The sequence below is a fragment of the Podarcis muralis genome, chromosome 15 (assembly GCF_964188315.1).
Source record: "Podarcis muralis chromosome 15, rPodMur119.hap1.1, whole genome shotgun sequence".
NCBI lineage: Eukaryota > Metazoa > Chordata > Lepidosauria > Squamata > Lacertidae > Podarcis > Podarcis muralis.
The window spans coordinates 16,732,505-16,758,284 of NC_135669.1; the positions used below are offsets into that span (position 1 = coordinate 16,732,505).

The 25,780-nt window shown below is 50.5% G+C and overlaps 1 protein-coding gene across 2 annotated transcripts in view; it reads left to right on the forward strand.

Moving 5' to 3' along the window:
- The window catches only part of PCSK7 (proprotein convertase subtilisin/kexin type 7), a 30,357-nt gene that overhangs the window by 2,542 nt on the left and 2,035 nt on the right, over positions 1-25,780 (forward strand). For both annotated transcript variants that reach the window (XM_028708274.2, XM_028708271.2), the window contains exons 2-15: positions 30-542; positions 2,493-2,627; positions 4,468-4,633; positions 8,563-8,653; positions 10,786-10,840; positions 11,158-11,296; positions 14,338-14,438; positions 17,618-17,785; positions 18,999-19,106; positions 20,058-20,160; positions 22,835-22,991; positions 23,376-23,470; positions 24,479-24,572; positions 25,488-25,605. In XM_028708274.2, coding sequence (XP_028564107.2) covers positions 42-542; positions 2,493-2,627; positions 4,468-4,633; positions 8,563-8,653; positions 10,786-10,840; positions 11,158-11,296; positions 14,338-14,438; positions 17,618-17,785; positions 18,999-19,106; positions 20,058-20,160; positions 22,835-22,991; positions 23,376-23,470; positions 24,479-24,572; positions 25,488-25,605 — 2,031 coding nt within the window. In that variant the 5' untranslated portion in view covers positions 30-41. The remainder of the gene's footprint in view (positions 1-29; positions 543-2,492; positions 2,628-4,467; positions 4,634-8,562; positions 8,654-10,785; positions 10,841-11,157; positions 11,297-14,337; positions 14,439-17,617; positions 17,786-18,998; positions 19,107-20,057; positions 20,161-22,834; positions 22,992-23,375; positions 23,471-24,478; positions 24,573-25,487; positions 25,606-25,780) is intronic.

The window sequence follows — 25,780 nt, forward strand, 5'->3', positions numbered from 1 at the left end:
CTGTTCTGACGTTGCCCTTGCCCTTGCAGTTCGCCTGTCGGATGCCGCCCTGGAGGGGGACGGAGCCATCATGGAGAGCGATGATGGAGGCCGCCCTGTATGTCCACATGTGCCTTTGGCTGACCCCGGCCTGGATCCCTTTGCTGTTGCCAAATGGATTTGCCTGTGGAGCAAAAGTGCCGCGTGGGGCCGAGCCCTGCCGGGCAGCCCAGTGCCGTGGGGAGCTGACGTGGGCGGTGCATTTGACGGTGCCAGAGGGTTCGCCTTCCTCTGAGGAGGAGCTGGACTGGCGGGCGGAAGAACTAGCCAAGGAGGCCGGCCTTGTGAACATTGGCCGGATCGGGGAGCTCAGAGGCCACTACCTCTTTGGCTACCAGCTGGCAAACCCAGCGGGCCTCAGCCTGGAGGCCATCCAGCGGTCAGCGGAGGCGGTCTTTGCACAGCACGACAGCGTGAGGTGGCACGCCGAGCAGCGGTTTCTGAAACGCTCCAAGCGCAGCTTGCACTTTAACGACCCCAAGTTTCCGCAGCAGTGGCACTTGGTGAGTGGGTCCCCTGGCTTTGTGGGAGGGACAGAAAGACAGCTTCCGGGGGCAGGTCCAGCTGATGCCCAGGAACTCTGGGTGGGGCAGAGGAGGAGTCAGGTGCTGCTGCCCACTTCCAAGGGCACTTTCCCCTTTTCTTGCAAGGAATCCTATTCAGAATAAGGGAATTTCCCTTAAAAAAGGGGGAACATTGAGAGCTATGCTCCTTCCCCTGTAACCCTCTAGGCCAGGGGTCAGCAAACCTTTTCAGCAGGGGGCCAGTCCACTGTCCCTCAGACCTTGTGGGGGGCCAGACTATTTTTTTGGGGGGGGGATGAACAAATTCCTATGCCCCACAAATAACCCAGAGATGCATTTTAAATAAAACACACATTCCACTCATGTAAAAACACTCTGATTCCCGGACTGTCCGCTGGCCAGATTGAGAAGGCAATTGGGCCGGGTCTCGCCCCCAGGCCTTAGTTTGCCTACCCATGGAATAGTGGCTCCCTTCCTTATCCACCGTCTTTCTGAGGCTGCCACAGAGTGTGAGAAGCCATGGTGCACTCAATATCAGGAAGATGAGGTACCTTTACCTCAAGGTCTAAGTGAGGGAAGCACATAAGAAAATACCCCTGCTCTAGGCCACAGGCTTCCTCAACCTCAGTCCTCCAGATGTTTTGAAACTACAATTCCCATCATCCCTGACCACTGGTCCTGCTAGCTAGGGATCATGGGAGTTGTAGGCCAAAAACATTTGGAGGACCGAGGCTGAGGAAGCCTGCTCTAGGCAGTGTCAGACTACAACTCCCATCAGCTCCTGGACAATGTACAAGGTTGATGGGAGTTGTGGTCCAGCAGCATCTGGAGGTCCCCCTCAGGTTCTCCACCCATCCCATTGCAGGGCAGCGGTGCCAGCTTGCCCCCGCAAGCACAGGTGCCTGGGGCCATGTGGCGTTGTGTGCCGGGGCCATGTGTGCTATGTTGTCACAACCCCGGCGTGCTGATGTCACTTGAGCATGTGTCATGGCACGGTGATGTAGTGCATACACGTTGGGGGCGTGGTGATGTGGCAAGCATGCACCCTGCTGCATGCATTTACAATTGTGTCACACTTTATGAGTGTCTGCCCCCGCCATTTTAAATGTTATGGGAGCCAGGGCACCCCCAGCTTCGGGGACTCGGCACCTGTGTTTCAGGGTACATATAATGAGCCCCGGTACTTGAGTGAAATCAGGAGGTGGCCTTTGAGCTATTTCCTTGCTGTCTACTCACAGGAGTGGGCAGCAGAAAATCATACAAAGTGAGTTGTAGTTAACTCTTTATTAGCAGAAACAAGATTGGAACAGGAGTGTCAGGCCTAATGAGCACAGTAACCCATCTCTGGTAGGTCTTTCCCCCATGAAACAGTTGCCAAGGCTGAAGGTCCCTGCCTCTCCACACCTGCCTGTCCCCTCCTCTCTAGGGTTTCCCCCCCCAAGCAATCAGAGGCTGCACCTGTGTGCCTGCCTTTGCTCCTCCCGTTTCATGCCTCTTCTGGTCCTGGGAGACCAGCAGGGAGGGGAGCTTGTTGCAGCAGGAGGGGAGGAGACACCCATTCTTCTTCACCAGCCTGACTCATCTGTACCTCATCCTACTCTCCTGCTTCCACTTCTGCCTCTGATTCTGGACTTCTCTCCGCCACAGACTCTCCCTGCTCACTAAGCCCTGTTACTCTTCCACTGCCAACACCTCTTCTTCCCAGTCTTCTGCCTCTGACCGCTCATCGTCATCCCACCACCATTCCCTGGACTCTGAGCCTTCTTCCTTTGGGGGTTCCCCGGCTGGTTCCTCCCACCGTTCCTCTGCGTCCAACCGGTCACCATGACATCTGCAGCAAACCCAGCATCTGCTCCTGTGTGTGCATGTTGGCTTGCCTCTTCGCTGTGCTCTCTGATTGTTTTGCCTCCCTTCTGTCTCCTGGCCTAGAACAACCGCAAGAGCCCCGGGATGGACATCAATGTGACGGGCGTCTGGGAGAGGAACGTCACTGGCCAGGGCGTGACGGTGGTTGTGGTGGATGATGGGGTGGAGCACACCATCAAAGACATCCAGCCCAACTATGTGAGTAGCTGATGCCACCACCTTACCTTTGGGGCACCGCAGCTGCCAGGGCTAGGTTTGGACAGTTAGGGCTGGGTGGTATATTGATATATCGTCCCAAACTGGTTTGAAGTCCATATTGTGATATCTGTTTCATACCTGGCAATATAGTGCAAATCATAGTGTGTGTGTGCTTATGCAAAAATCGCAATGTGGCGAAAACCATGAAGCCAGCCAATGCTTCTACAAAGTTCCATCCTTATTTCAGCAACATAAATTTTTTAAAAAAGTGTTTTAAATGCATTGTAACACTGCGACACCAGATGGCGCTGTAGAGTTCTATCCTTCGGCAATGTGATTTTGCATTACAGTGGTACCACGGGTTACAGACGCTTCAGGTTACAGACACTTCAGGTTACAGACTCCGCTAACCCAGAATTAGTACCTCGGGTTAAGAACTTTCCTTAGGATGAGAACAGAAATTATGCAGCGGCGGTGCGGCGGCAGCAGGAGGCCCCATTAGCTAAAGTGGTGCTTCAGGTTAAGAACAGTTTCAGGTTAAGAACAGACCTCCAGAACGAATTAAGTACTTAACCTGAGGTACCACTGTATATTGCATTGTTTAGCTGATGATATATCGTGATGTTGAGAACCAGATATCGCCCAGCCCTACCTTAGAGGTGCCAGAGGCTTGCCTCTGAGATTTGGCTGGGCTGCAGAAGAGGACACTTGGCCTTTAAGACTCAACCACCTGGATCCAGCAGGCAGCAACCTACCTGGCTTCCGTTCCGGAGCCCCGTTCGCATCCAGAAGTGAATGCAACCCATGTCTGCGCATGCGCGGGTTGCGATTCACCACTTCCATGCATGTGCGTGACGTCATTTTGACCATCTGCGCATGCGCGAGCAGCGAAACCCGGAAGTAACGCGTTCCGTTACTTCCGGGTCGCCACGGAGCACAACCCGAAAGCGCTCAACCTGAAGCACATTTAACCTGAGGTATGACTGTATAAAAGAACAAGGGAGGCATTCGTGGTGAGTTCCGGCACCTCTTTTTCTAGAAAAATAGCACAGGTCACAACCCACATTTCCTGACCTGTCCTGTTCAGCTTCCTCTTTGAAATGGAAGGGGGCAGGGGTTGTGACTGACTCAAAGCTCAATGGTGGCTGATGGCAGTTTCCTGGGCGTGCCACAGATTACCCAAATGCTTGTTCCCGTCTTATCCTGAGCCCAGAAGCAGCACCTGCTGCCCTTAGATCAGGGTTTTGGGGTGAGGTGAAACCTGATTACTTAATATTCTACAGCCTTTTAAATGTGCCTGTTATTTTTGTTTTTAATTTATTTATTTGTGTTTTTATCTTGTATTTTATTCCGTAAACCGGCCTGAGATCTTGTGATGAGGGACGGTGCATACATTTAATAAATTAAATAAATAAACATGATTCCCCCCTCAGGAAATTATTTTTATATGTATATACATTTTTATTAATTTTTTAACATTTCAGTTCCAACAGTCATACAACATAACTTCTCATCTTATACAATATTTTGGACTTCCGTCAACTCCTCTGATGATTTTCCATCCCCCCCCCCCCAGGAAATTATGCGGTTCAGCCGTTTTTTATTTAATTAGAAGATTAGCCCTTCTGGGAACAAGAGCCTACAAGGGTTAAAAGTGAGTGCAATTACTGTAGGCAACAAAATCACAATAAAGCAGGAAAGAAGGGGCAGAATAGAGTTGGGGGCAGGGGGGAAGGGTGACTGGTGTTTGTTGAGTCCTGAGTGCTTTGTTTCCCCAGCTGCAGTTACCATCGCACTCCCAGGAAAAAGGACCCTCAACTTTGCGTCTTGTCTCTTTCAGAGCCCTGAAGGCAGCTATGACTTGAACTCCAACGACCCAGACCCCATGCCCCATCCGGACGAGGAAAACGGCAACCATCATGGGACCCGTTGTGCTGGGGAGATTGCAGCCGTCTCCAACAACAGCTTCTGTGCTGTGGGAGTTGCCTATGGCAGCCGGATCGCAGGTACTGGCACCCGGTGGCAGGGGAGAGCTGCGGTGGCTGAGTGCATTGCCCAGTTGGAATCTGCAGGGAGAGAATCTCTTGCCTGACATTCTAGAGAGCCTCTGCCGGCCAGTGTGGACCGCACTGAGCTAGATGGGCTGGCAATCTGACTCGGAAAAAGAGTCAGCTTCCGGCGTTCCTCTGTTTGGGTTGGACTCTGCCCAGTTGCTACAAGGAAAGTGGGTGGGATTTCTGCCGGCGAAGCAGTGTCCCAAGAGCTGCTGTGGCAGAGCGTGAGCTGTGAGCCAGGAAGTCCCCATTTCCCCTCATGGTTACTTCTGCCGTGAACTCACGAGGTGACCTTAGGCAAGGCTATTGTTCCCTGAACACCCATGGACCTCTGCATGTTTACACATACACACATATGGGCATGATAATGACATTACTACAGGGCATACAGGGGTGTTAGGGGAGGGATAGTTCTTCTGGTGGGGGACATGTTGCTCCTTTTGGGATAGTTTGTCTGGTCCCTACCCTGCATTCAGCTCTCACCTGTAGCTCAGCATGCGACGGCAGCCTCACCCCTGGAACCCTTTTGCAGAGTTGCCATATGTCCTCTTTTTCCAGGACACGTCCTCTTTTCAGGTCTGGTTGCCATGTGTCCCCTTTTTCCAGGACACGTCCTCTTTTCAGGTCTGGTTGCCATGTGTCTTCTTTGTCCAGGACATCTCCTCTTTTCAGACACATCCTCTTTTTCAGGGTGGATTTTTTAAATCTGGCAAAATGTGCAGAGGGTTTTCTGTTTGGTTCTTGCATTTGCAGTAACCCAAGAATTTTTTTCTAGTGCCAGCTAGGGACCCAGCTAAGCTAGTCTGCAGCAGAGAATTGCAGCAGAGCGGCATCTTAAACTAGCTACGTACAGTCGTACCTTGGTTGTCGAAGGGAATCCGTTCCGGAAATCTGTTCAACTTCTGAAAACGTTCGACAACCAAGGTGTGGCTTCTGATTGGCTGCAGGAGCTTCCTGCACACAATCGGAAGCCGCGGAAGCCACATTGGACATTCGATTTCCAAAGAACATTCGCAAACCAGAACACTCACTTCTGGGTTTGCGGCGTTCAGGGGGCAAAACATTCGACTCCCAAGGAGTTTGGGATCCAAGGTACGACTGTACTATATAAATCCTTTCTCTTGTGGCTGAACTAAAAGGACACTGGCTCAGCTACAAGATCTTGGAGGAGGAGCCTGGAAGAGCAAGAGTTAATATCCCCCTGCCTTTCAGGAGAGTCTATATGTCTATGTTCAACAGTTCAATAAATTGTTCTGTGCACACTTATGTTCACAAAGAAGTGAACATGAGTCCAAATACTTTCATGTGGCGAGTGAGGGAGCAATATGTATTATACTTATTTTGTTGTTGAAAGTTGAGAACATTCCTACTATCAATATATCCCAGCTGCTATAGCCTACATAATTTTAAATAGGGGTATTTAAAATGAGAGTCATCAAAGCAATACATAGTTAAAAGCAGGAGTTGGCAAATGTGTCCTTTTTTTTGCTCTTCAAAATATGGCAACCCTAACCTTTTGGCTTCAGCACAGTATTTGCCACATCTGGAGGTGGGGGCTGTGGAAAACGAGGGAGGGTGTCAACAAACCTGAAAGTCATAGGCTGCCATTCTCCGCTATGGACAGCAGGTGGCGTCTTCTCCCTATCCCAAGATAATCTTGTGGGGAGGACAGGACCACCCCCCCTTGTTCAGAGCATAGTTTGCTTTGCTTCACAGGCTTTTGAGGGTGTGGGGTGCATGCGTTCCTCTTCAGTGCAAACTGGAACTGCACAAACAGTGATTTCCAGGTGCTCTCAGAGCAGACTGGCAAGTGCAGTGCGAGAGGGGAGCCTAGCTGAGCCCTGGGGGCTTATCTGTGGCCCCCCTCCAAGATGATCTGGTGAGGCAGTAACCGCTGTGCTCGCAGCTCCCCGAACCACAGAGAACGAAGGAAGGTGGGATGTTTGTTCTGCCACTGATCCAAGCAGGCAGCTCCCATCTGGAGCGATGTTTGCGCACTGCCGGTCTAGACTTCCCGTGCAAATTGGCTCAATTAGCAGCTTTCTGGTTCATTGGGAACGTGGTTCCGGATCAAGTGCGTCTGTTTGCTCTCCCCGGCTCTCCCTGCGGGAGGTTTGCGGCTTGGAAAAAACCAAATGTAGCTGCAGACGTTCACGGTTTGACAGTATGAATTTGGTGCATTACACGGGGTGTCTGATGGCCGAAAAGATCCCTTGGTGTTTTGCAAGTGGTTTAGATGGGAGTGGAGCTGGGTGGCAGCTGAACACATCCCACCTTGTTGGTGGAAGCAGGAATTCCAGGGGGGTGGAGGTAAGGAGGGCAGATCCCAGCCCAGCTCTCCTTTCTGCTCCTCTGACCTCCTGTCTCCATCCATTCCCTTTTTTCTTGTAACACACACACACACAGTCTGGGATCAGCTCAGCAGGTGAGAATAAGTTCTCCCAACTTCCTTTTGCTGTTTAGCAGGTGTGGCTTCCACCAGCTCCACTTTCACTCCGAAGATACATCATTGCTAAAGTAAAGGGTAAAGGGACTCCTGACTGTTAGGTCCAGTCGCGGACGACTCTGGGGTTGTGGCGCTCATCTCGCTTTAATGGCCGAGGGAGCCAGCGTACAGCTTCTGGGTCATGTGGCCAGCATGAATAAGCCGCTTCTGGCGAACCAGAGCAGCATACAAAAACGCCGTATGGCTTCCCGCCGGAGCGGTACCTATTTATCTACTTGCACTTTGATGTGCTTTCAAACTGCTAGGTTGGCAGGAGCAGGGACCGAACAACGGGCGCTCACCCCATTGCGGGGATTCGAACTGCCAACCTTCTGATTGGCAAGTCCTAGGCTCTGTGGTTTAACCCACAGCGCCACCCGCGTCCCAAAGACATCATTGCTAGCCACTGCTTAAATAGCTCAGGGGTGGGGAACCTTCAACCTGCGGGCCAAATGCAGCCCAGCATCCCCCTCTCTCTGAGCCTCCGGGCTGTGCAGGCCATGCACCTTCCTCAAGCCACACCCCTCACTGGCTCCTTTACTGGCCTTCCTCTAGTGATGTTACCTGGCTGGAGCATCCCTTGTAACTGCAGAGACACCTCTTGCTTGCCTGCCTGAGAGTAGTAGTAGTAGTAGCAGTAATAATAATAATAATAATAATAATAATAATAATAATAATAATAATAATAATTTTATTATTTGTACCCTGCCCATCTGATTGGGTTTCTCCAGTCACTCTGGGCAGCTTCCAGTAAATACAGACACATAATAAAACATCAAACATTAAAAACTTTCTGATAGAGGGCTGCCTTCAGGTGTCTTCTAAAAGTTGCATAATTGTATAGTTACTTATCTCCTTGGCATCTGATGGGTGTTCCACAGGGTGGGGTGCAACTACTGAGAAGGCCCTGTAGCTTCACTTCTTGCACTGAGGGAGCCACCAGAAGGCCCTCGGAGCTGGACCTCAGTGTCCAGGCTGAACAAGACGCTCCTTCAGGTATACAGGGCTGAGGCGGTTAGGGCTTTAAAGGTTGGTATTATTCCTTTGAACTGTGCTCTGAAACGTACTGGGAGCCAATGTAGGTCTTTTGGGACCCTTGTTATATGATATTGGGGGCTGCTGCCAGTCACCAGTCTAGCTGCCCCATTCAGCATTTGTTGTAGTTTCCGAGTCACCTTCAAAGGGCAGTGGGTTACTTTTATTCCCATTTTACAGCTGGAGGGGCTGAGAGGGAGAAAGCCACTTTCCCGCAGCAGCCAGTGTCCTGGGCCAAAGCAAGACTTGAACACAGGCCTCCTTGCTCTGGGATGGCACTGGAAGCCTCTGTCGGTGTGTGTGTGTCTGAACTGCTTGCCAGGTCTCTCCTGCCCTTGCCTTACCTGTCTTGTCTGTGCAGGGATCCGAGTGCTGGACGGGCCTCTCACTGACAGCATGGAGGCTGTGGCTTTCAACAAGCACTATCAAATCAACGACATCTACAGCTGCAGGTCAGTGCTGGAAGAACAGCAAATAAATAAGAAGCTTGGGGGGGGAGGGCTTTGATCACAAGGATGTGAAGCGAGTCCCCTTTGTGGGCGAAGTCCGTGCCACGGGCTCTGGTCTCAATTGCAGAAGGGCTGGTTTGCTAGATGCTTGGTGGCGTCCCCGGAAATTGCATCACCCAGGGCACCAGCAGGCACTTCCTTTTTCCTAGAGTCTCCCTTGCAGGCTGGAGCTGTTGGGTCAGTTGTGATGGAGAGAACGGGGAATCCTGTTCACTCACTGCAGAGCCTGTGTGACCCCATGGAAGTGGGAAAGGGGTTTTTCTTGCCCTGGCCTGCCACTTCCAGGAACTCCTGGTATCCCAGGTTGTTGCTGTTGTTTAGTTTTTGTTATGGTAAAATCTGGGTGCGAGGCTGCTCTGCCACCCAGCTCGTCGGACTAAGTCCGCGGGTCCCTGCGGAGGAAAATGAGCTCAGCCGGAGACAGGAGCAAACTGCAGAAGATCCAGGTTTATTGCGCAACAGGTTCAAGGCAAGATTGAACAGTGAGAAAGGGGTGACATGAACTTTTGAAACTTCCCTCCATGTCCCAGAATACAGTGCAAAATACATCCCAGTTACATCATGAATACATTAAGAAGAGGTTGGGTTACACAGGATTAACATACGGAGGAGGGAGGGGGGAATATGCAGGGCTGGAGATATGCGCAGATAAGCACATCCTGAGTACCTGTGATGATAAGACAATGGTCCATGTATGCATAGTCTGCCACCTGGCATTGCCCAGAGGAAAGGCTTGGCAGAGTGTTTTGACAGGATTAGGGTCTTGACACCTTGCTTGAGGGATTGTGGAGGACAGGGGAGGTGTCATGGAGTCCTAGAGAAATTTAGCAAATTGGCATGTTGATTTTCTATGAATTTTATAGATTTTAGTCCCTTTTGACATTGACAATTGGAAATAAATGGATATATTGTAGTGAAGAAGAAGGTGAAGAAGACATGCCCCCCCTTCCGTATCAGTTTTAAACATCGTTAATGAGAGTTTAAAAAGTACAAATATGTGTACTAAATATTGTGAGACGTAAATAAAAGAGAGAAGAAGAAAAAGCGAAACAGAACCCGTGTAGAAGGGAAAATAAAGGGGAGAGGGGGAAAAACCCCAAAACTGTATACATTACAAGGTTGTTATTGTACTTTCCCAGATCTTAACCTATTACACTACAGTGGTACCTTGGGTTACAGATGCTTCAGGTTACAGACTCTGCTAACCCAGAAATAGTACCTTGGGTTAAGAACTTTGCTTCAGGATGAGAACAGAAATTGCGCGGCAGCAGGAGGCCCCATTAGCTAAAATAGTATCTCAGGTTAAGAACAGTTTCAGGTTAAGAACAGACCTCCAGAACGAATTAAGTTCTTAACCTGAGGTACCACTGTATTTGTAAGAATGGATTTCAAATGTCATTGAATTTGTCCATGGCAAGTCTGCGTTTATATGCAAGTTGTTCATATGTTGCGAGTTTGTATAAGTCTTCAATCCAATCATAGAAGAGAGCCGCATTTTTATTTTTCCAGTTTATCAGTATCAGTCTTTTTTGCTGTGTGGTAAGGGCACAGAGAGTCCACTTGTATTGTCCTTTTGTAAGGTTCCATGTTCTGGGTATATAACTCAAGACAATATTTTGCTCTGTAAATGTAAGGTTGATCCATACAGTTCTGTTGATAGTTGCAGGTGGGTAGCCGTGTTGGTCTGCCGTAGTTGAAACAAAATAAATTCCTTCCAGTAGCACCTTAGAGACCAACTAAGTTAGTTATTGGTATGTGCTTACATGTGCATGCAGACTTCTTCAGATACACATCTGTATCTGAAGAAGTGTGCATGCACACGAAAGCTCATGCCAATAACAAACTTTGTTGGTCTCTAAGGTGCTACTGGAAGGAATTTTTTTATTTCGTTCTGTTGATAGTTTCAGTTAGCATCTACCAAAAACCTTTTGATATAGGACAATGGAAAAACATACATTTTAGAGAAGTGTTATCCCTATTGCATCTCCAACAGTTAGATTTACCTTAGATACCCCAGGTTGTTGTGACCCTCAGATTTGTCCCTAAGTTCTGTTTCCCTGCATTTCCCTTCGCAGCTGGGGCCCCGATGACGACGGCAAAACCGTGGATGGTCCTCACCAGCTTGGGAAGGTACGGAGTTCGAGTTCTGCCATCTTCTTCCCTGCCGGCCCGAGAGACCTGGAGAACACTGGGCCTCACAGGGTGGCTCTGGAGGAAGGAAGCAGCCTTCTGTGTGTGATCAGCTGTGAACCACCGGATCGCATGCACAGGTTTTGAGGGAGCTGAAAGGTCTAGGACCCCTGTCCTGTGGGCTTTCTAGGGCTTTCCATTGTCCTTGCTGGAAGTTCTTTAGCAAGGGGGCTGGGGGTGTGTGTGCCCTGTATTGTGAGATGGGTGGGGCAAGGTCGCCCCTGCTCACTCAGCTAACCCACCCCTTTTCCTTTCAGGCCGCTTTGCAGCATGGGGTGATGGCCGGCCGCCAGGGCTTTGGCAGTATCTTTGTGGTTGCCAGTGGGAACGGAGGGCAGCACAATGACAATTGCAACTATGATGGCTACGCCAATTCCATCTACACCGTCACCATCGGTAATAGGGCAGGCAGGCGCCTGTTTTTTACAGTCATACCTCGGGATGAATACGCTTCAGGTTAAGCGTTTTCGGGTTGCGCTCTGCGGTGACCCGGAAGTAACGGAACACGTTACTTTGGGGTTTTACCACTCGCGCATGCGCAGATGTTCAAAATGACGTCATGCGCATCAGCGGAAGCGGCGAAATGCAACCCGCACATGTGCAGTCGCGTGTTACGTTCGCTTCAGGATGCGAACGGGGCTCCAGAATGGATCCCGTTTGTATCCAGGGTAGCACTGTATTAATATTTTTACTGGAAGAATTTCAATTATAATGAAATAAAGTGATTCAAAGGGGGGGGGGAATTGAGGCAAGTGAGGGGGGGAATCAAAGATGTGTATAGGAAAGAATATATACAGTCGTACCTCCGTTTACGCAGCTCTCTGGTTATGTAAACTTTGGGATGCGCGCAGAGCAGACCCGGAAGTATTTTACTGGGTTTCGCCATGCGCACATGCGCAGAAGCGGTCCTCAGTTTGCAGAAACCTCAGGATCCGACTGGACCTCCAGAACGCATCCCGTCCACAACCAGAGATACCACTCTATATTGTTACAGTACCCCTAAACCCTAGAAATTAATAAATACCAGGGTTTGATGAATTGGGGAATGGATTAAAACGTAAACCTCTATTCATGTATGCTACTACAGTGGAAAGAATGTGATTTGCCCCAAAATGGAAAGAAGCAGCAAAAGAAGAACAGATACAAAAACTCATGGAATATGCAGAAATGGCGAAACTTACCGGAATTATAAGAATCGAGATAACAATTTTTTTTAAATAAAAGAATGGAAATGGTTTATGGAATATTTACAGAAAAATTGTAAACAGATAAAAACATTGGCAGGATTATTGTAATAACCTGCAGTTTCATAAGAGTATATACAGTATTTAAAGAAGATGAATAAATGAGCAAATTAAGTTAATTTGGATATGCAGAAGATATTAAAAATAAATTTAAGGAACCACAGAAAGAGAGGGAAGGAAGTCAATTTTTGAAATGTCAAAATGATTGTAAATTAGTGAAATGTATAAACCTGAGAAGTATAATTTTTTTTTTTAAAAAAAAACCATAAACGGCAGGGCTGTGCCAGACAGGGAATTCCCAGGCTGCCTTATACAAACCAGCCTAGCTGGCTGGCTGATGGAAGAACGAACTTGTTCAGGGTCATCAAGAAGAGAACAGACCTTCTTGCCCCAGGTGTGACCAGAGACTGGAGATTAGGAAGGTTGCCAGGGTAACGGCTCTGGAGGAAGTTAAGGTGCTTCTGGGAAGAAGAAAGGGGAAGAAAGGCTGGGATCCATCTTGGCAAGGGAGAAGAAAGGAGGACTGCCTGCAATGCTTTGGGCCACGCTGTAAGATCTGGACTCCCTCCATGCAGACTGAAGGCGTAAATATGTGGGAGAAAAACCCATATTTCTTAAAGCAGGACAGTCTCTGCTGTGCCTTCTACTCTCCAAAGGGACACAGATCCGGGGTGTGTGCTAGTGGCCCCATGCATTCCTGCCACGGCTTGGCAGAAAGAGGTGTAGGCAGTGGGCTTTTGTAACAATATATACCATATTTTTCGCCCTTTAGGACGCACTTTTTCCCCTCCAAAAATGAAGGGGATATGTGTGTGCGTCCTATGGGGCGAATGCAGGCTTTCGCTGAAGCCTGGAGAGCGAGAGGGGTCGGTGCGCACCAACCCCTCTCGCTCTCCAGGCTTTGGGCAGATATCCTCAAGCCTGGGGAGCCCGTGGGAGCTCCCGCTGGGCTCCCTAGGCTTAAGGATAGCAGCCTGCACCCCGAAGCCTGGGGCGCCCTGAGCAGCGCACTCCGGGCTTCGGGCAGATATCTGCAAGCCTGGAGAGGCTTGCGGATAGCAGCCTGTTCTGGGGGCTGGGGTTGGGGGAAGCTCAGGCTCCCCCCCCCAGCCCCGCGCCTGGGGGGAAAGAATTTCCCCCCCTTTGTTTGCCCCCCAAAAAACTAGGTGCGCCCTATGGGGCGAAAAATACGGTACCCCCCCAAAGAAGAGCAATGTACTATACTCCCATTCTTACATAAATTTGATATAGTGTTATTATCCTAAAACATATAGATGGTAATAGCCTACTTCATTCTGCATAAACTCATTCCAAATATTGTCCTATGTATCTAAACATAGTCGACATCTGTACGCAGGCCATTCGTAAGATGCAAGTGTTGACAATGGACTGTTGTCAACGGACCGACAATATGACAACATGGGCAGGCGGGAGCTTTGTGCAGAAGGTTTGTGTCTGTGAGACAGACAGACAGACAGACAGACAGACAGACAGACAGATGCATTGGGCTCCAAGCCCTTTCTGAAATCCAGGTTCCCTCAAGGAGCCCTTCGGAGCTTGCATATGTTTTCCTAACGCAGGAACTTGAGTTGGGCACAGCTGGGGTCCCAAGGAAAAGCATTACTCTGCAGCCACCACTGAGATTTTCTCCCCTCTCCCCTCCCCTGCTTCAGTCGCCAGGCTGCGCCGGATGAATAAGCCTATGCTTGTGTGTTCTGGGAAGCTGCCCACAAGGCAGGAGACAAATCAAAGCATTCAGGGGGCACGGCAGGGGGGAGGTTATTTTTCATGACTTTGTTTCACGTGTCTTGCTGCAAATGTCCAAATCTTGTCCCCATTCCCCCAGAGCTGTCCTGCTAGTGGCTTGGCTCTGTTTATCCCACTGAAAACATTTTCAGGATACAGTGGTACCTCGGGTTACATACACTTCAGCTTACAGACTCTGCTAACCCAGAAATATTACCTCGGGTTAAGAACTTTGCTTCAGGATGAGAGCAGAAATTGTGCTCCGGCGGCGCGGCGGCAGCAGGAGGGCCCATTAGCTAAAGTGGTGCTTCAGGTTAAGAACAGTTTCAGGTTAAGAATGGACCTCCAGAACGAATTAAGTACTTATCCCTGTATTACTAAATAGTAAATTGTGTGTATGTGCCACTTTCTTCAACCCTTTTATTTTGGCCTCTTCTTTCCCTCCAGGAGCGGTGGATGAGATGGGGTACATGCCCTTTTATGCTGAGGAGTGCGCCTCCATGCTGGCTGTGACTTTCAGCGGGGGAGACAAGATGATGAGGAGCATTGTAAGTCCAGCAGCTTCCAAATGCTGCCGTTGCGCAGCATTGGGCCACCCAATGGGTTTAAAAGTGCCTTGTCATGCCCCCCAGAGCCTGCAATGGGGGCCTCACCCATGCCAGCAAAGGTCTTTCCTGCAGGCACTGATAGGGAAATCCAGCCAGATAGGCGGGGTATATATAATATATTATTATTATTATTATTATTATTATTATTATTATTATTATTATTTAGGTTGCATGCAAGGAGCCTGGTGTGCTCTGCTCTGCAGGGCTTTTGCAAACTCCAGAGTTAGCTCTTCTTCCCGTTGCCACAAGGGGATTTTCGCATGATGTTCTACTGTGTCCTTAATGGGAAGAATTTAACCCAGTTTCTTGGCTCCTGTTGGTGCTTCCTGGCCAAGCTAGTGCATGTTTGAAAACGTGCATCTCGTGTCCAAGTGCAAATAACAGCTGTCAGCAGCCGACAGAACGGTTCCACGCTCAACCTAAAAGTCAGCGGCGGGAGGGGAGGACTGTGCTTGGCAAGGCAGAAGGAGGCAGCCAGACCTTTCCACCGGCACAGTTAGAACAGAGCTGTGATCTTTTTAAAAAGCAAGAATGCATAAACATTGCCTTGCTCGATCACGGAGCAAGAGTCCACCTAGGCCAGCTTCCTGTTGCTCGAATGGCTGGCCAGGTGCGTCTAGGACCTTGTAGGCAAGGCATGACAGGAGCAACCTCCCCCCCCCAAAAAAAACACCCCCCTCACTCTTCTTAGGCCTGCCTCTAATTTATTTGCGATAGAACTAAGAGCAAAACAGCCTGTTGCAGAAGGAGAGCTCAGAGAAATTGCCCAGCTTCCTTTAAATGCAAGCAAATGGGCTGCTAGTTAAATCAAGGAAGCAGTGGGGGCACTGGAGCCAATTAACCTCTTCTCCCCAAATACAGATGTCCTGATCTTAATCACTCCCTGAGACATGCAGATACCATACAAGTACCTACATGCTGTGTTTGAATTGTTGTAACCTGCCCTGCGAATTTAGGGTGAAAGGCAGATGGCGAGGATGATAGTTAATACATGCCCCCATGCAACTGGCTGGGGCTCTCAATATAGCATGTTACGGGGGGGTGGCTGGGTTTGACTATCCCATCTTAGTTTTGGCTTTTAGTTATCAGTAGCTTTTTAGAAGCGTGTGGGCTGTTTTTAATGCATTTTGTTTTCCCCCTTGGTTTAATATATCTATGTGGGGCTTTTTCTTTGTTTGTAAGTCTCTTTGGGTTGCCTTGGGCAAGATTAAAACAAAATTCATTATTATTATTATTATTATTATTATTATTATTATTATTATTAATACAATTGTACCTTGGTTTTCAAACAGCTTAGTTCTCAAACGTTTTGACTCCCAAACACCGCAAACCCGGAAGTGACTGTTCCGGTTTGTGAACTATTTTTGGAAGCTGAACGTCCGATGGGGCTTCCGATTGGCTGCAGGAGCTTCCTGCAGCCAATCAGAAGCCGTGCTGTGGTTTCTGAACGTTTTGGAAGTCAAACGGACTTCCAGAAAGGATTCCGTTTGACTTCCGAGATACAACTGTAATAATAATAATAATAATAATAATAATAATAATAATAATAATGCCCCCAATCCAAATCTCCCTCCCCTTGCAGCTTGCTACTAATCCTTTAAAAACAGTGCCACAAGTGTAGGACATTTTGTTCTCCAAGTGTCTGGTCTGGTTTTGCGCTATGCATTCCTTCACTGCCCCCCCCCTTAAGGTGCATCATTCCGTTTTCCTTTGTATTTCCTTTTATGTCTGCTTAAATGGCCTCCTCCCTTCTGTGGCATTGTCTTTGCCAGCAAAGACATCTCCCTCCCCTGCTCAAGGCTCTCCTGGGCTGGTTGGAGTAGAAGCAGCCAGGTGGCTCCCTTGTCCCCAAACCCAAATGGATGATGCTGGAAGTGGTGCAAAAATGGACCCAGCCCCCTTTGAGCCACAGCAGCAGGTGGGAGGAAGGAAGGAACAAAGGCAGAAATCCAGTAGCTGCCAATCCCTTGTGCTGGTTTACTGCCTTTGCCTCCATCTCCCCCTCTTTCAACAAAGGGGATTCTCCACCTGGTTTATTGCACAGTCCAGCAGAGCTGCCACATAGCGTTCAAGTCTCTGCAGTGGGAAACCCCAATATGTCTCCCCACCCCACCCACCCAGAGTTGCATGTGCAAATCAGGCACTGGGTATTACAAAGGGGTGGACTGAACCACTAAGGTGGAAGGAAGGCACATGAAATGCTATCCTTGCAGCTTCAGAGCCAGACCAGGGGCTCCAAGTCACCCAAAACAGACAGGCACGAAGTGGATTACTTCCATGGGCTGCCAGAAACAAGGATTGATTCGGTCCGTATTCTGCACCCATCCCAACTTGCAGAAACCTGACCTCAGAGAGGAAGGAGATAGGTTTGTAGTGCAATGATGGTGGGGGGAGCCAGGGTCAGACCAGTTGCCCAGGGCTTCATTATTTGCGGGGGGGGGGGGGCATGCTTAGAGTATTATTACTCTTATTATGTAATTCCATTTTGAGAAGCAGTACCAAGATTATATTCACACCAACTGAATCTTTGACATGGTTAAATCCCCCAGAACTCTTCTTAGGCAGCTGTGTGAGAGTGAGACAGACAGACAGACAGACAGACAGACAGACAGACAGACAAGCTTTGCTAGTCCATCCCAAGGAAAAGTGGTCCAGAGCTGTTTTGACCTGGGCTCCTTCCAGAGTGACCTTCCCTCCCACCTGCTTGGAGCCCCATCCTCCCTGAAAAAAGTGCCCACTAAGCTCAGTTGCAGAGCAGCCTGCCTGGTCCCAGGAAGAGAAAATAAATAAAGGCTTTATGGAGCACACAAGGCAGTCCTGCCGAACGGGCTTACTCATGTTTACAGCGGCGGAAGGATGATCTTTCAAGGGTGGAAGTGAAAGATGCAAGATGGGCGTTGTATGATGCATCCAGGCAGGTGTTTGCTGGATCCTACCTTGGAAATTGGGTTGAGTTGCAGCCACCTTCCCTGAACTGGTGCCCTCCATTTGTTTGGGGCTGGACCTCCCAGAAGCCCCAGCCAAAGCCTGACGCCTCTAGATTAGCCAGCCCTCCCTCTGGCACCAGAAACATTCCATTCAAACCAGTGACCTCCAGCTTCCTGCTCTTCTCTTTCCAGGCAACCACAGACTGGGATTTGCAGAGGGGCACCGGGTGCACGGAGGGGCACACCGGCACCTCTGCTGCAGCCCCCCTGGCTGCTGGCATGATCGCCCTGATGCTGCAGGTGCGTCCCTGTCTCACCTGGCGGGACATCCAGCACATCATTGTCTTCACAGCCACCAAGGTGAGACCAGGGCGCCTTTGTAGCACCCCCTCCCATCTCTCTTCCTCTGTGGGCAACCTTCACAGTGCCAGCCATGCCCAGATGGGGAGGGGGGCAGCCGGCAGGAGACTGGTTCCCGGCTAACAGAGCCCAAGCCCAGCTGCAGGATGGAAACGCAAGGAAGGAAGCAGACTGAGCTGAAAGAGACGAGGCAGTCCATGGCAAAATCCTGACACCTCCTTCCCACAGGGCATTGCTAAACTGTGGAACTCCCTCCCACAAGAGCCACCAATGGCCGCCAGCCTAAAAAGATGGTTCGAGATATTCACGGAGAAGAGAGAGCTATCGGTTGCTACTAGCCACGATGGCAGTGCTTTGTTTCCACAGTTGCGGGCAGCAATGTCACGTGCTGAAAACCACAGTAAGGAGAGGACTCTTGTGGTCGGATCCTGCTTGTGGTTTTCCCTCTGGTTGGCCAACATGAAAACAAGTTGCTGGACTAGATGGGCCTTTGGCCTGATCCTGCGAGCTATTCTTATGTTCTCTGCTCTCCATCGATCCTTTGATGATGAATTGAGCCACCAGGGTTAGGTCTTGGGGGTGGGATGCAGAAACCCGAAGGAGTATGGCAGTGTGGGCCTCTGCATGGTCCCAAAGAGGTACCCCCGCCTCCCACAATCCCATGCCTGAATCAGTGGGGTCGAGAGCAACCCTAAACCCACAACCCACCCCCCAGGCACAGTAATCTCTGCAAGCCCTCCTCCTCATCCCCTTCATTTCTCAGGGGTCTGGGTGGCTGGACTTGAGAACTCTGGGTGAATGTTTCAGTGAGTTTGGATATGATGCTCAACTGAATCAGTGCTGGTGCTGAGCCAACCACTCCCATCCCAGAGACCTGGAAAAGGAGGAGTGGGGTGTGGCTCTGTTCTCCCCTCCTCCCATAACCTCATGCCGATTCAAAGGCGTATCAATGAAGCAGGACGCTTGGGCAGGGGGACTGCCAGCCGGACCGTTTCAGATCCAGAACTGCATCCTTCCCTGCTCCTTTCGGCCCTGCTGATTCAGCGTTTCAGATCCAGCCTTGCATCCTACTCTCTGCAGTGGCTCCCAGGCTACCTGGGTCACAGCAGCATCAAAGCCCCCTCCATCCTCTGAAGCCACGGTCTCTCCCACCTTCCCTGTCCGAGGCCCAAGCTCTTGCCCCAGCTAATCAGCTCCCTGCCTCCCTTTGCAGTATGAAGACAACCGGGCCAGCTGGGATGTCAACCAGGCCGGCCTCAGCCACAGTCACCAGCACGGGTTTGGCTTGCTGAACGCTTGGAGGCTGGTCAACGCGGCCAAGGTAGTCAGCAGGAAGAGGACCAAGGACCAGGGCTGCTTGTCAGAATGTGGGGGGAAGGCAGCTGTCTGCCCCATGGTTCTCATTTGGGTCCTGTTCCCCCCCACCCCATTCCCAGAGAAAGGGAGAAAGGATTGATGCATCTAGGGGGCTGCCCTCCACCTGGGCATTATAGTCTTCAGCCAGAAGCATGGGGCAGGGGCCAGAGAGTATTGGGATGGACTTGCTGCCCCATACAAGACCCCCACACCCCTCACTGCAGGCTGAAAGGGCTGGGGCGATGTCTGCAAGCTGACAGGCTTGCAAAGTTGTTTTTCCACAATTAAGGCCTGGAGATGAACTGGTGGTATAAGAGCCATCTTCAGATATCTGAAGGGCTTTCACATGCAAGGTGAAGCATGCTTGTTTTCTGGTGGGACCAGAATCAGTGAATTCAAATTGCAAGAAATACTCATTTCGAACAAAACCTTAGAATAATAGAATTGTAGAGTTGGAAGGAATACACCAAGGGTCATCCAGTCCAGTCCCCTGCAATGCAGGGATCTCAACATGTGGTCCCCCATCCAATTTGAAACCAGACCGGACCCTGCTTAGCTTTGCAAATGTGCCAGCGGTTTTATTGCTTTCTCACAGGAAGAGCTGTTCAGCGGTGGAACGGACTCCCTCTGAAGGCGGTGGACTCTCCATTCAAGAGATTGAGTGGTCAGCCATCAGGGAGGCTTTGGTTGAGATTTCAGGGGGTTGGACTAGATATCCCTCGGTGTCCCTTCCAACTCTGCAATTCTAGGATCCTGCGTGAAATGACTTTGGGCTGAGTGCCCCCTGCTCCCTCCTTTTCTGGACGGTGGGGCATAGCGTCGTGTATAGGGCGCTGCATGCAGGGGCCAGCAGAAGAAAGCTCTGTGTGGTGCTCAGCGCTCCCCTTCTCCTCTCTTTCTTCTCCCCTACTGGCAGATCTGGGAGTCGGTCCCTTACCTGGCCTCCTACGTCAGTCCCATCTTGAAGGAGAGCAAAACCATCCCCATGGCGCCACAGCAGCTGGAGGTCACCTGGAATGGTTCGTGGAGCTTGGAGGGGAGGGGGGAGGGGAGGGGCATGAACTAATAAATCTCAGCTGGTTTAACTGCCCTGACGTCCCCTGTGAACCCAGGAAGGGGCAGGCCTGTGAAAGCCTGTCGCCCTCCAAAGGAATTCCCTGTTCCTGTGCAAAACTACAGATCCCGCAACTGCTTGGGAGTGGGGGAGCCATGCTAGATCTAAAAAACAAGTTTCAACCTTTGGAACTCCCTGGGGCAGGAACCACTTGGAAGCTCTTCTTCCTTTGAAATGAGGGAGCTTTGAGAGGAGAACCTCCCCTTGGTTTGGGACCCCTGTCAATTAGCAGGTTGGAGAGCGATGCTCCTTGCACTTTCCATCATTCCGACCAACGGTGGTCAGTCCGAGTTTGGTGGGGAGAGTGCGGAATCGGGGAGCGTTTGTGCAAACTCTCACGCTGCGGCCGGGGGAGGGGGGAGGGAGCTGGAACTGCTGTGCTGCCCCCTCCTCTTTACCCCAACCAACGCCAGGCCGCCTCAGCAGGATGTGTGTGCATGGATGCTTGCCCAAGCTAGAGGCTCCCTCTGCCCATTTTAGGCAATGCGGCAGCTCCTGTCTTGGCCAGCTTCCATCCACACAAACAAGACACACACACACACATTGCGAGACCTCTCTTCCCCAGCTACTGATGCCTCCCAGAGGTGGTTTCATCCCTCTGTTTTCCTTGAGAAGCCTCGAGGCCTCCTAATTCGTGTTCTTCCTTCGTGCAACGGGGGAGATTTCTTGCAGGGCGTGCGGCTCACGTTGTCCACCGGTGAGAGAGACCCACTGACCTAGCAGTGCCTCTCCAGCACCACAGGCGGGCAGGACTTGAGCAGGGAGATTTTGACTCTCCCCACCATGGGACTGCTGAACGCTTTGCCTTGTCAGAGTGCAGAGGGCCAGCCGTGCCTGAGAAACATGAGTGCCATAATAGTAGTAGTAGTAGTAGTAATAATAATAATAATAATAATAATAATAATAATAATAATAATATATTTATACCCCACCCTCTCCAGCCAGGGCCGGGCTCAGGGCGGCTAACACCAGTAAGATTACAATAAAAACATAATAGGGGAGGGGGGAAAACAATTTAAAATGCAGCCTCATTTTAATAATAGCCCATACAGTGGTACCTCAGGTTACATACGCTTCAGGTTACAGACTCCGCTAACCCAGAAATATTACCTCAGGTTAAGAACTTTGCTTCAGGATGAGAACAGAAATCGTGCGGTGGCGGCGCAGCAGCAGCAGGAGGCCCCATTAGCTAAAGTGGTGCTTCAGGTTAAGAACAGCTTCAGGTTAAGACCGGACCTCTGGAACAAATTAAGTACATAACCGGAGGTACCACTGTAATAGCCCATAGATCAAAACCATAAGGGGAGGGAAACATAAGGGTCAGACTGAGTCCAAACCTAAGGCCAGGCGGAACAGCTCTGTCTTGCAGGCCCTGCGGAAAGATGTCAAGTCCCACAGGGTCCTAGTCTCTTGTGACAGAGCGTTCCACGAAGTCGGGGCCAGTACTGAAAACTTATTAGGATGGGGAGGCGTGGGGGGGCTGTCTTGGGTCCTCCCCCCCCCCCCACTACCCCATCAATACTAAAAGAAAACCCTTCCTCTAGTCAACATGCCCTGGGGAGGCCCTTGGGGAGCTCTAGGAAGATGCAACATGATCCTAAGGTTGGGGGGGGGGGAGAGATCCCCCCTGTGGGCTTCAGCTTGTTCCCAGCCTTCCCCAGAGCCTTGGAGTCCTTGGAAGGGAGTCCAGGGCTGCTCCGCGCCTGTTTCCCGTAAAAGGAATTCTCTCCGGCGAAATGTGAAACAACAAACAGAAGGGTAGGAAATGCCAGAAAGCGTCTGAACCCCAGAGAGGAATGCAAGAGTCAGGCTCTGAGGGTGGAGGGAACTGCAGCCTTGAAAGGGAGATCGCGGGGTCTTGCTTGTAGGCTTCCCTTTGCAGCAGCGTTTCCCCATACTTGGGTCTCCAGCTGTTTTTTTGTTTTTGTTTTTTTTGACTACAGTTCCCATCACCCCTGAACACTGGTCCTGCTAGCTAGGGATGATGGGAGTTGTAGTCCAACAAACAGCTAGAGACCCAGGTTTGGGAAACATTGCTTTGGGGCAACAGGGTGGCTACCGTGAGAACAGGATACTAAGCTAGGTGGGCCCCTTCGGCCTGATCCAGCATCCAGGCTCCTCTTTGGTAGCTTCCTGTGAGGAAGGTACTTTTTTGATGGAGGAGCTTAGGAAGAGCCTTCCATGGAGGTGGCCAAAACTTGGAGGAGCTTTTAAGGCAGGAAGCTAGGAGGAGCAGATCTGAGCCTGGTCAGCGCCTCTGCTTCTTGCTTCCCACCTGCTGCTCCCAGAGTGGCACCCTGGTCCCGAGCCCCACATGCGCAAGTAACGCCGCGAGTAGTTGGCGTGCGCACAGATGGCACAAGTCGTGCTCACTGGAGGTCATCCAGATGTTTGCTGCAATCAATTAGGCCCAGCTGTGGTTTGTGGACCATGGGCATCGTCCCACTTGCATCCATGCCAGGATGATGCCCGCACACCCCCTATGCTCATGCACAGCCTTCCCAAGGCCTTGCAGGAGGAGGAGCGCTTAGGGTTCCAGGGCAAGCGGCCATTGTGCAGATGCTTCTCTCCCTTCTCAGTCACAGAAGCTGACCTGGAGCTCTCGGGGATGAGGACCCTGGAGCACGTGGCTGTGACCGTCACCATCACCCACCCCCGGCGTGGCAACCTGGACATCCGCCTCCTCTGTCCCAGCGGCATGAAGTCTTGGATCGGGACGCCGCGGAGCATGGACTCGTGAGTAGGGCTGCCCCTGGAAGGAAGCAGGTGGGGGGATCGCCAAGCGCAACACCAGCCCCTCAGATAAACCTCTTTCCGATTAATAATAATAAATAATAAAATTTTATTTATATCCCGCCCTCCCCAGCCGAAGCCAGGTTTCAGAGCAGCTAACGACAATAAAAGTAACACAGTATTCTAAGATCAGTTCATTTTAAAATCAATTCAAAATCAAATTAATGGCAACCATTGGGCTAGAGTTCTGTGAGGATTACCAAAGGAGGGGGTCAGACTGTGCTTTGGCCAAAGGCCTGGTGGAACAGCTCTGTCTTGCAGGCCCTTGCAGGGATTCCAAGCTCTGTGGACGCTGCACAGATTCCATGTCCTCCGTCTCTCCTGTAGGGATCCCAGTGGCTTTGCGGACTGGACCTTCTCCACCGTGCGCTGTTGGGGTGAGGAGGCGCAGGGCACCTACCGCCTCTTGATCCGGGATGTTGGTGAGTCCTGCAGCTTCACTCCCTCTTTCCCCAGAGGGAGGACTCTTGCCCCCTCCTTTCACCCCATGTGGTTCTTGCTGTGAAATCTCCTCAGAGCCTTGCATGGCTTCCTGCACATGTGCCACTCACCTGCTCCTTGACAGCACTGTGACTGCCTAGAATTGAGACCCTTGCCTTTTCCAGAGGGATTCTGGAATCAGGGCAGCTGTCTACCAGCTCCATCTGGCACGCAGGCTGAGACTCCACCTGCCCCCAGACTGTCTCGCCAGAGTGGTGCATGCTCTAGTTATCTCCCGCTTGGACTACTGCAATGCGCTCTACATGGGGCTACCTTTGAAGGTGACCCGGAAACTACAACTAATCCAGAATGGGGCAGCTAGACTGGTGACTGGGAGCAGCCGCTGAGACCATATAACACCAGTCCTGAAAGACCTACATTGGCTCCCAGCACATTTCTGAGCACAATTCAAAGTGTTGATGCTGACCGTTAAAGCCCTAAACGGCCTTGGCCCAGTATACCTGAAGGAGTGCCTCCACCCCTATCATTCTGCCAAGACGCTGAGGTCCAGCGCCAAGGGCCTCCTGGCGGTTCCCTCACTGCGAGAAGCAAAGCTACAGGGAACCAGGCAGAGGGCCTTCTTGATAGTGGCTCCTGCCCTGTGGAACACCCTCCCATCAGATGTCAAAGAGAGAAACAACTCCTGACATTTAGAAGACATCTGAAGGCAACCCTGTTTAGGGAAGTTTTTAATGTGTGACATTTTAATGTATTTTTAATCTTTGTTGGAAGCCACCCAGAGTGGCTGGGGAGACCCAGCCAGATGGGCAGGGTATAACTTAATAAATTATTATTGTTGTTCTTGTTGTTGTTATTATTATTATTATTATTATTATTATTATTATTATTATTATTATTGGAGGTGGCAAGCTCCCCTCTTGCCCCTTGTCTGTGTGATCCCACAAGCCTCTCCCTCACTAGTCTCTCCTGCCAATGCCTCTCCTTTGCAGGGGACGAGACCCTGGGGGCTGGTGTGCTGAAGCACTGGCAGCTGACTCTGTACGGATCCTCGTGGGCCCTTGCCGAGATCAAGGAGCGACAGAGGTAAGGATGGTGAGATTTGGGGCAGAGGCATGAGCGTCAGAGAGGCTAGGAGGTGGCCAGGCCTGACAATTCGACTCCATTTCTCTGTCTCAGTTAAGGCTGGGTGATATCTGGTTTTCAACGTCGCAATATAAATCACCAGCAAAACATCACAATATAACAATATTGTCACGATGTCTGAAATAAGGATGGAGCTATGTAGAGGCATTGGCTGGCTTCATGGTTTTCCCCCACATTGTGATTTTTGCATAGTTACAAACATCATGATTCATAGTATATTGCCAGGTTACAAATTATGAAAACCACTATCGCGATATGGACTTCAAACCGGTTTTGGGTGATGCATCAATATATCGCCCAGCCCTAGTCTCAGTCAGGAGCAAGGGGATGCCCAGTTAAAATACTCTTGTAGCTCCCCAGCCCCCACTGGAAAGGATCCCCCCTGATCAATTTCATGTGTTCAAAGCAGATAAATACTTCTGTTCTGGGCCTGGCCTGGTCACCCTAATTGGGAGGGAGAAGTAATTTTTCTTAGGTCAGACTAGCAATGACCCAAAGGGTGTTTTTGGGCTTTCACATTCTTTTTGTTTTCCCTTGTGATATGTAGCTTGGCTAGCTAGCACGAGCCACCTTGGATAATTTTGTCTGGTGGCTTTTGCACTACCTCCACACCAATTGCTGGGAATCACACGTGTGGGCGGGAGCGCTGCCGTTTCACTCAGATTGTGCTTAAGGACTTCTGGTTGGGAACTGTCAGAACAGGATCTTGGGGGAAATGGCGGGGGGCGGGGGAAGGCTTTGGCCAGAGAGAGTAGACCACAGGAACCTGCCTGAAAAATCTGGCTGAAGGGAAGTAAGGAAAAATTGCCCCCCTGCCTGTTGGGTGTAATTCAGAAAAGGCTGTTTCTCCTGCAGGCTGGTTGAAGAGGCCATGAGTGGGCGATACCTGGATGGCGATTTTTCCTTGCCCTGCCCACCAGGCCTGCAGATCCCTGAGCAGGAGCCTTACACCATCACCACCAACACCCTCAAGGTAATGGACACCTGCCTGTCACAGGATCCTCAATAGGCAGTGGAGGGAGAAAGAATAATAGAATTGTTGAATTGGAAGCAGTCATGAGGGTCATCCAGTCCAAACCTTCTGCAATTCAGGATTTTTTCATCCAATGTGGAGAATCAAACCCACAACCCTAGGATTAAGAGTCTCA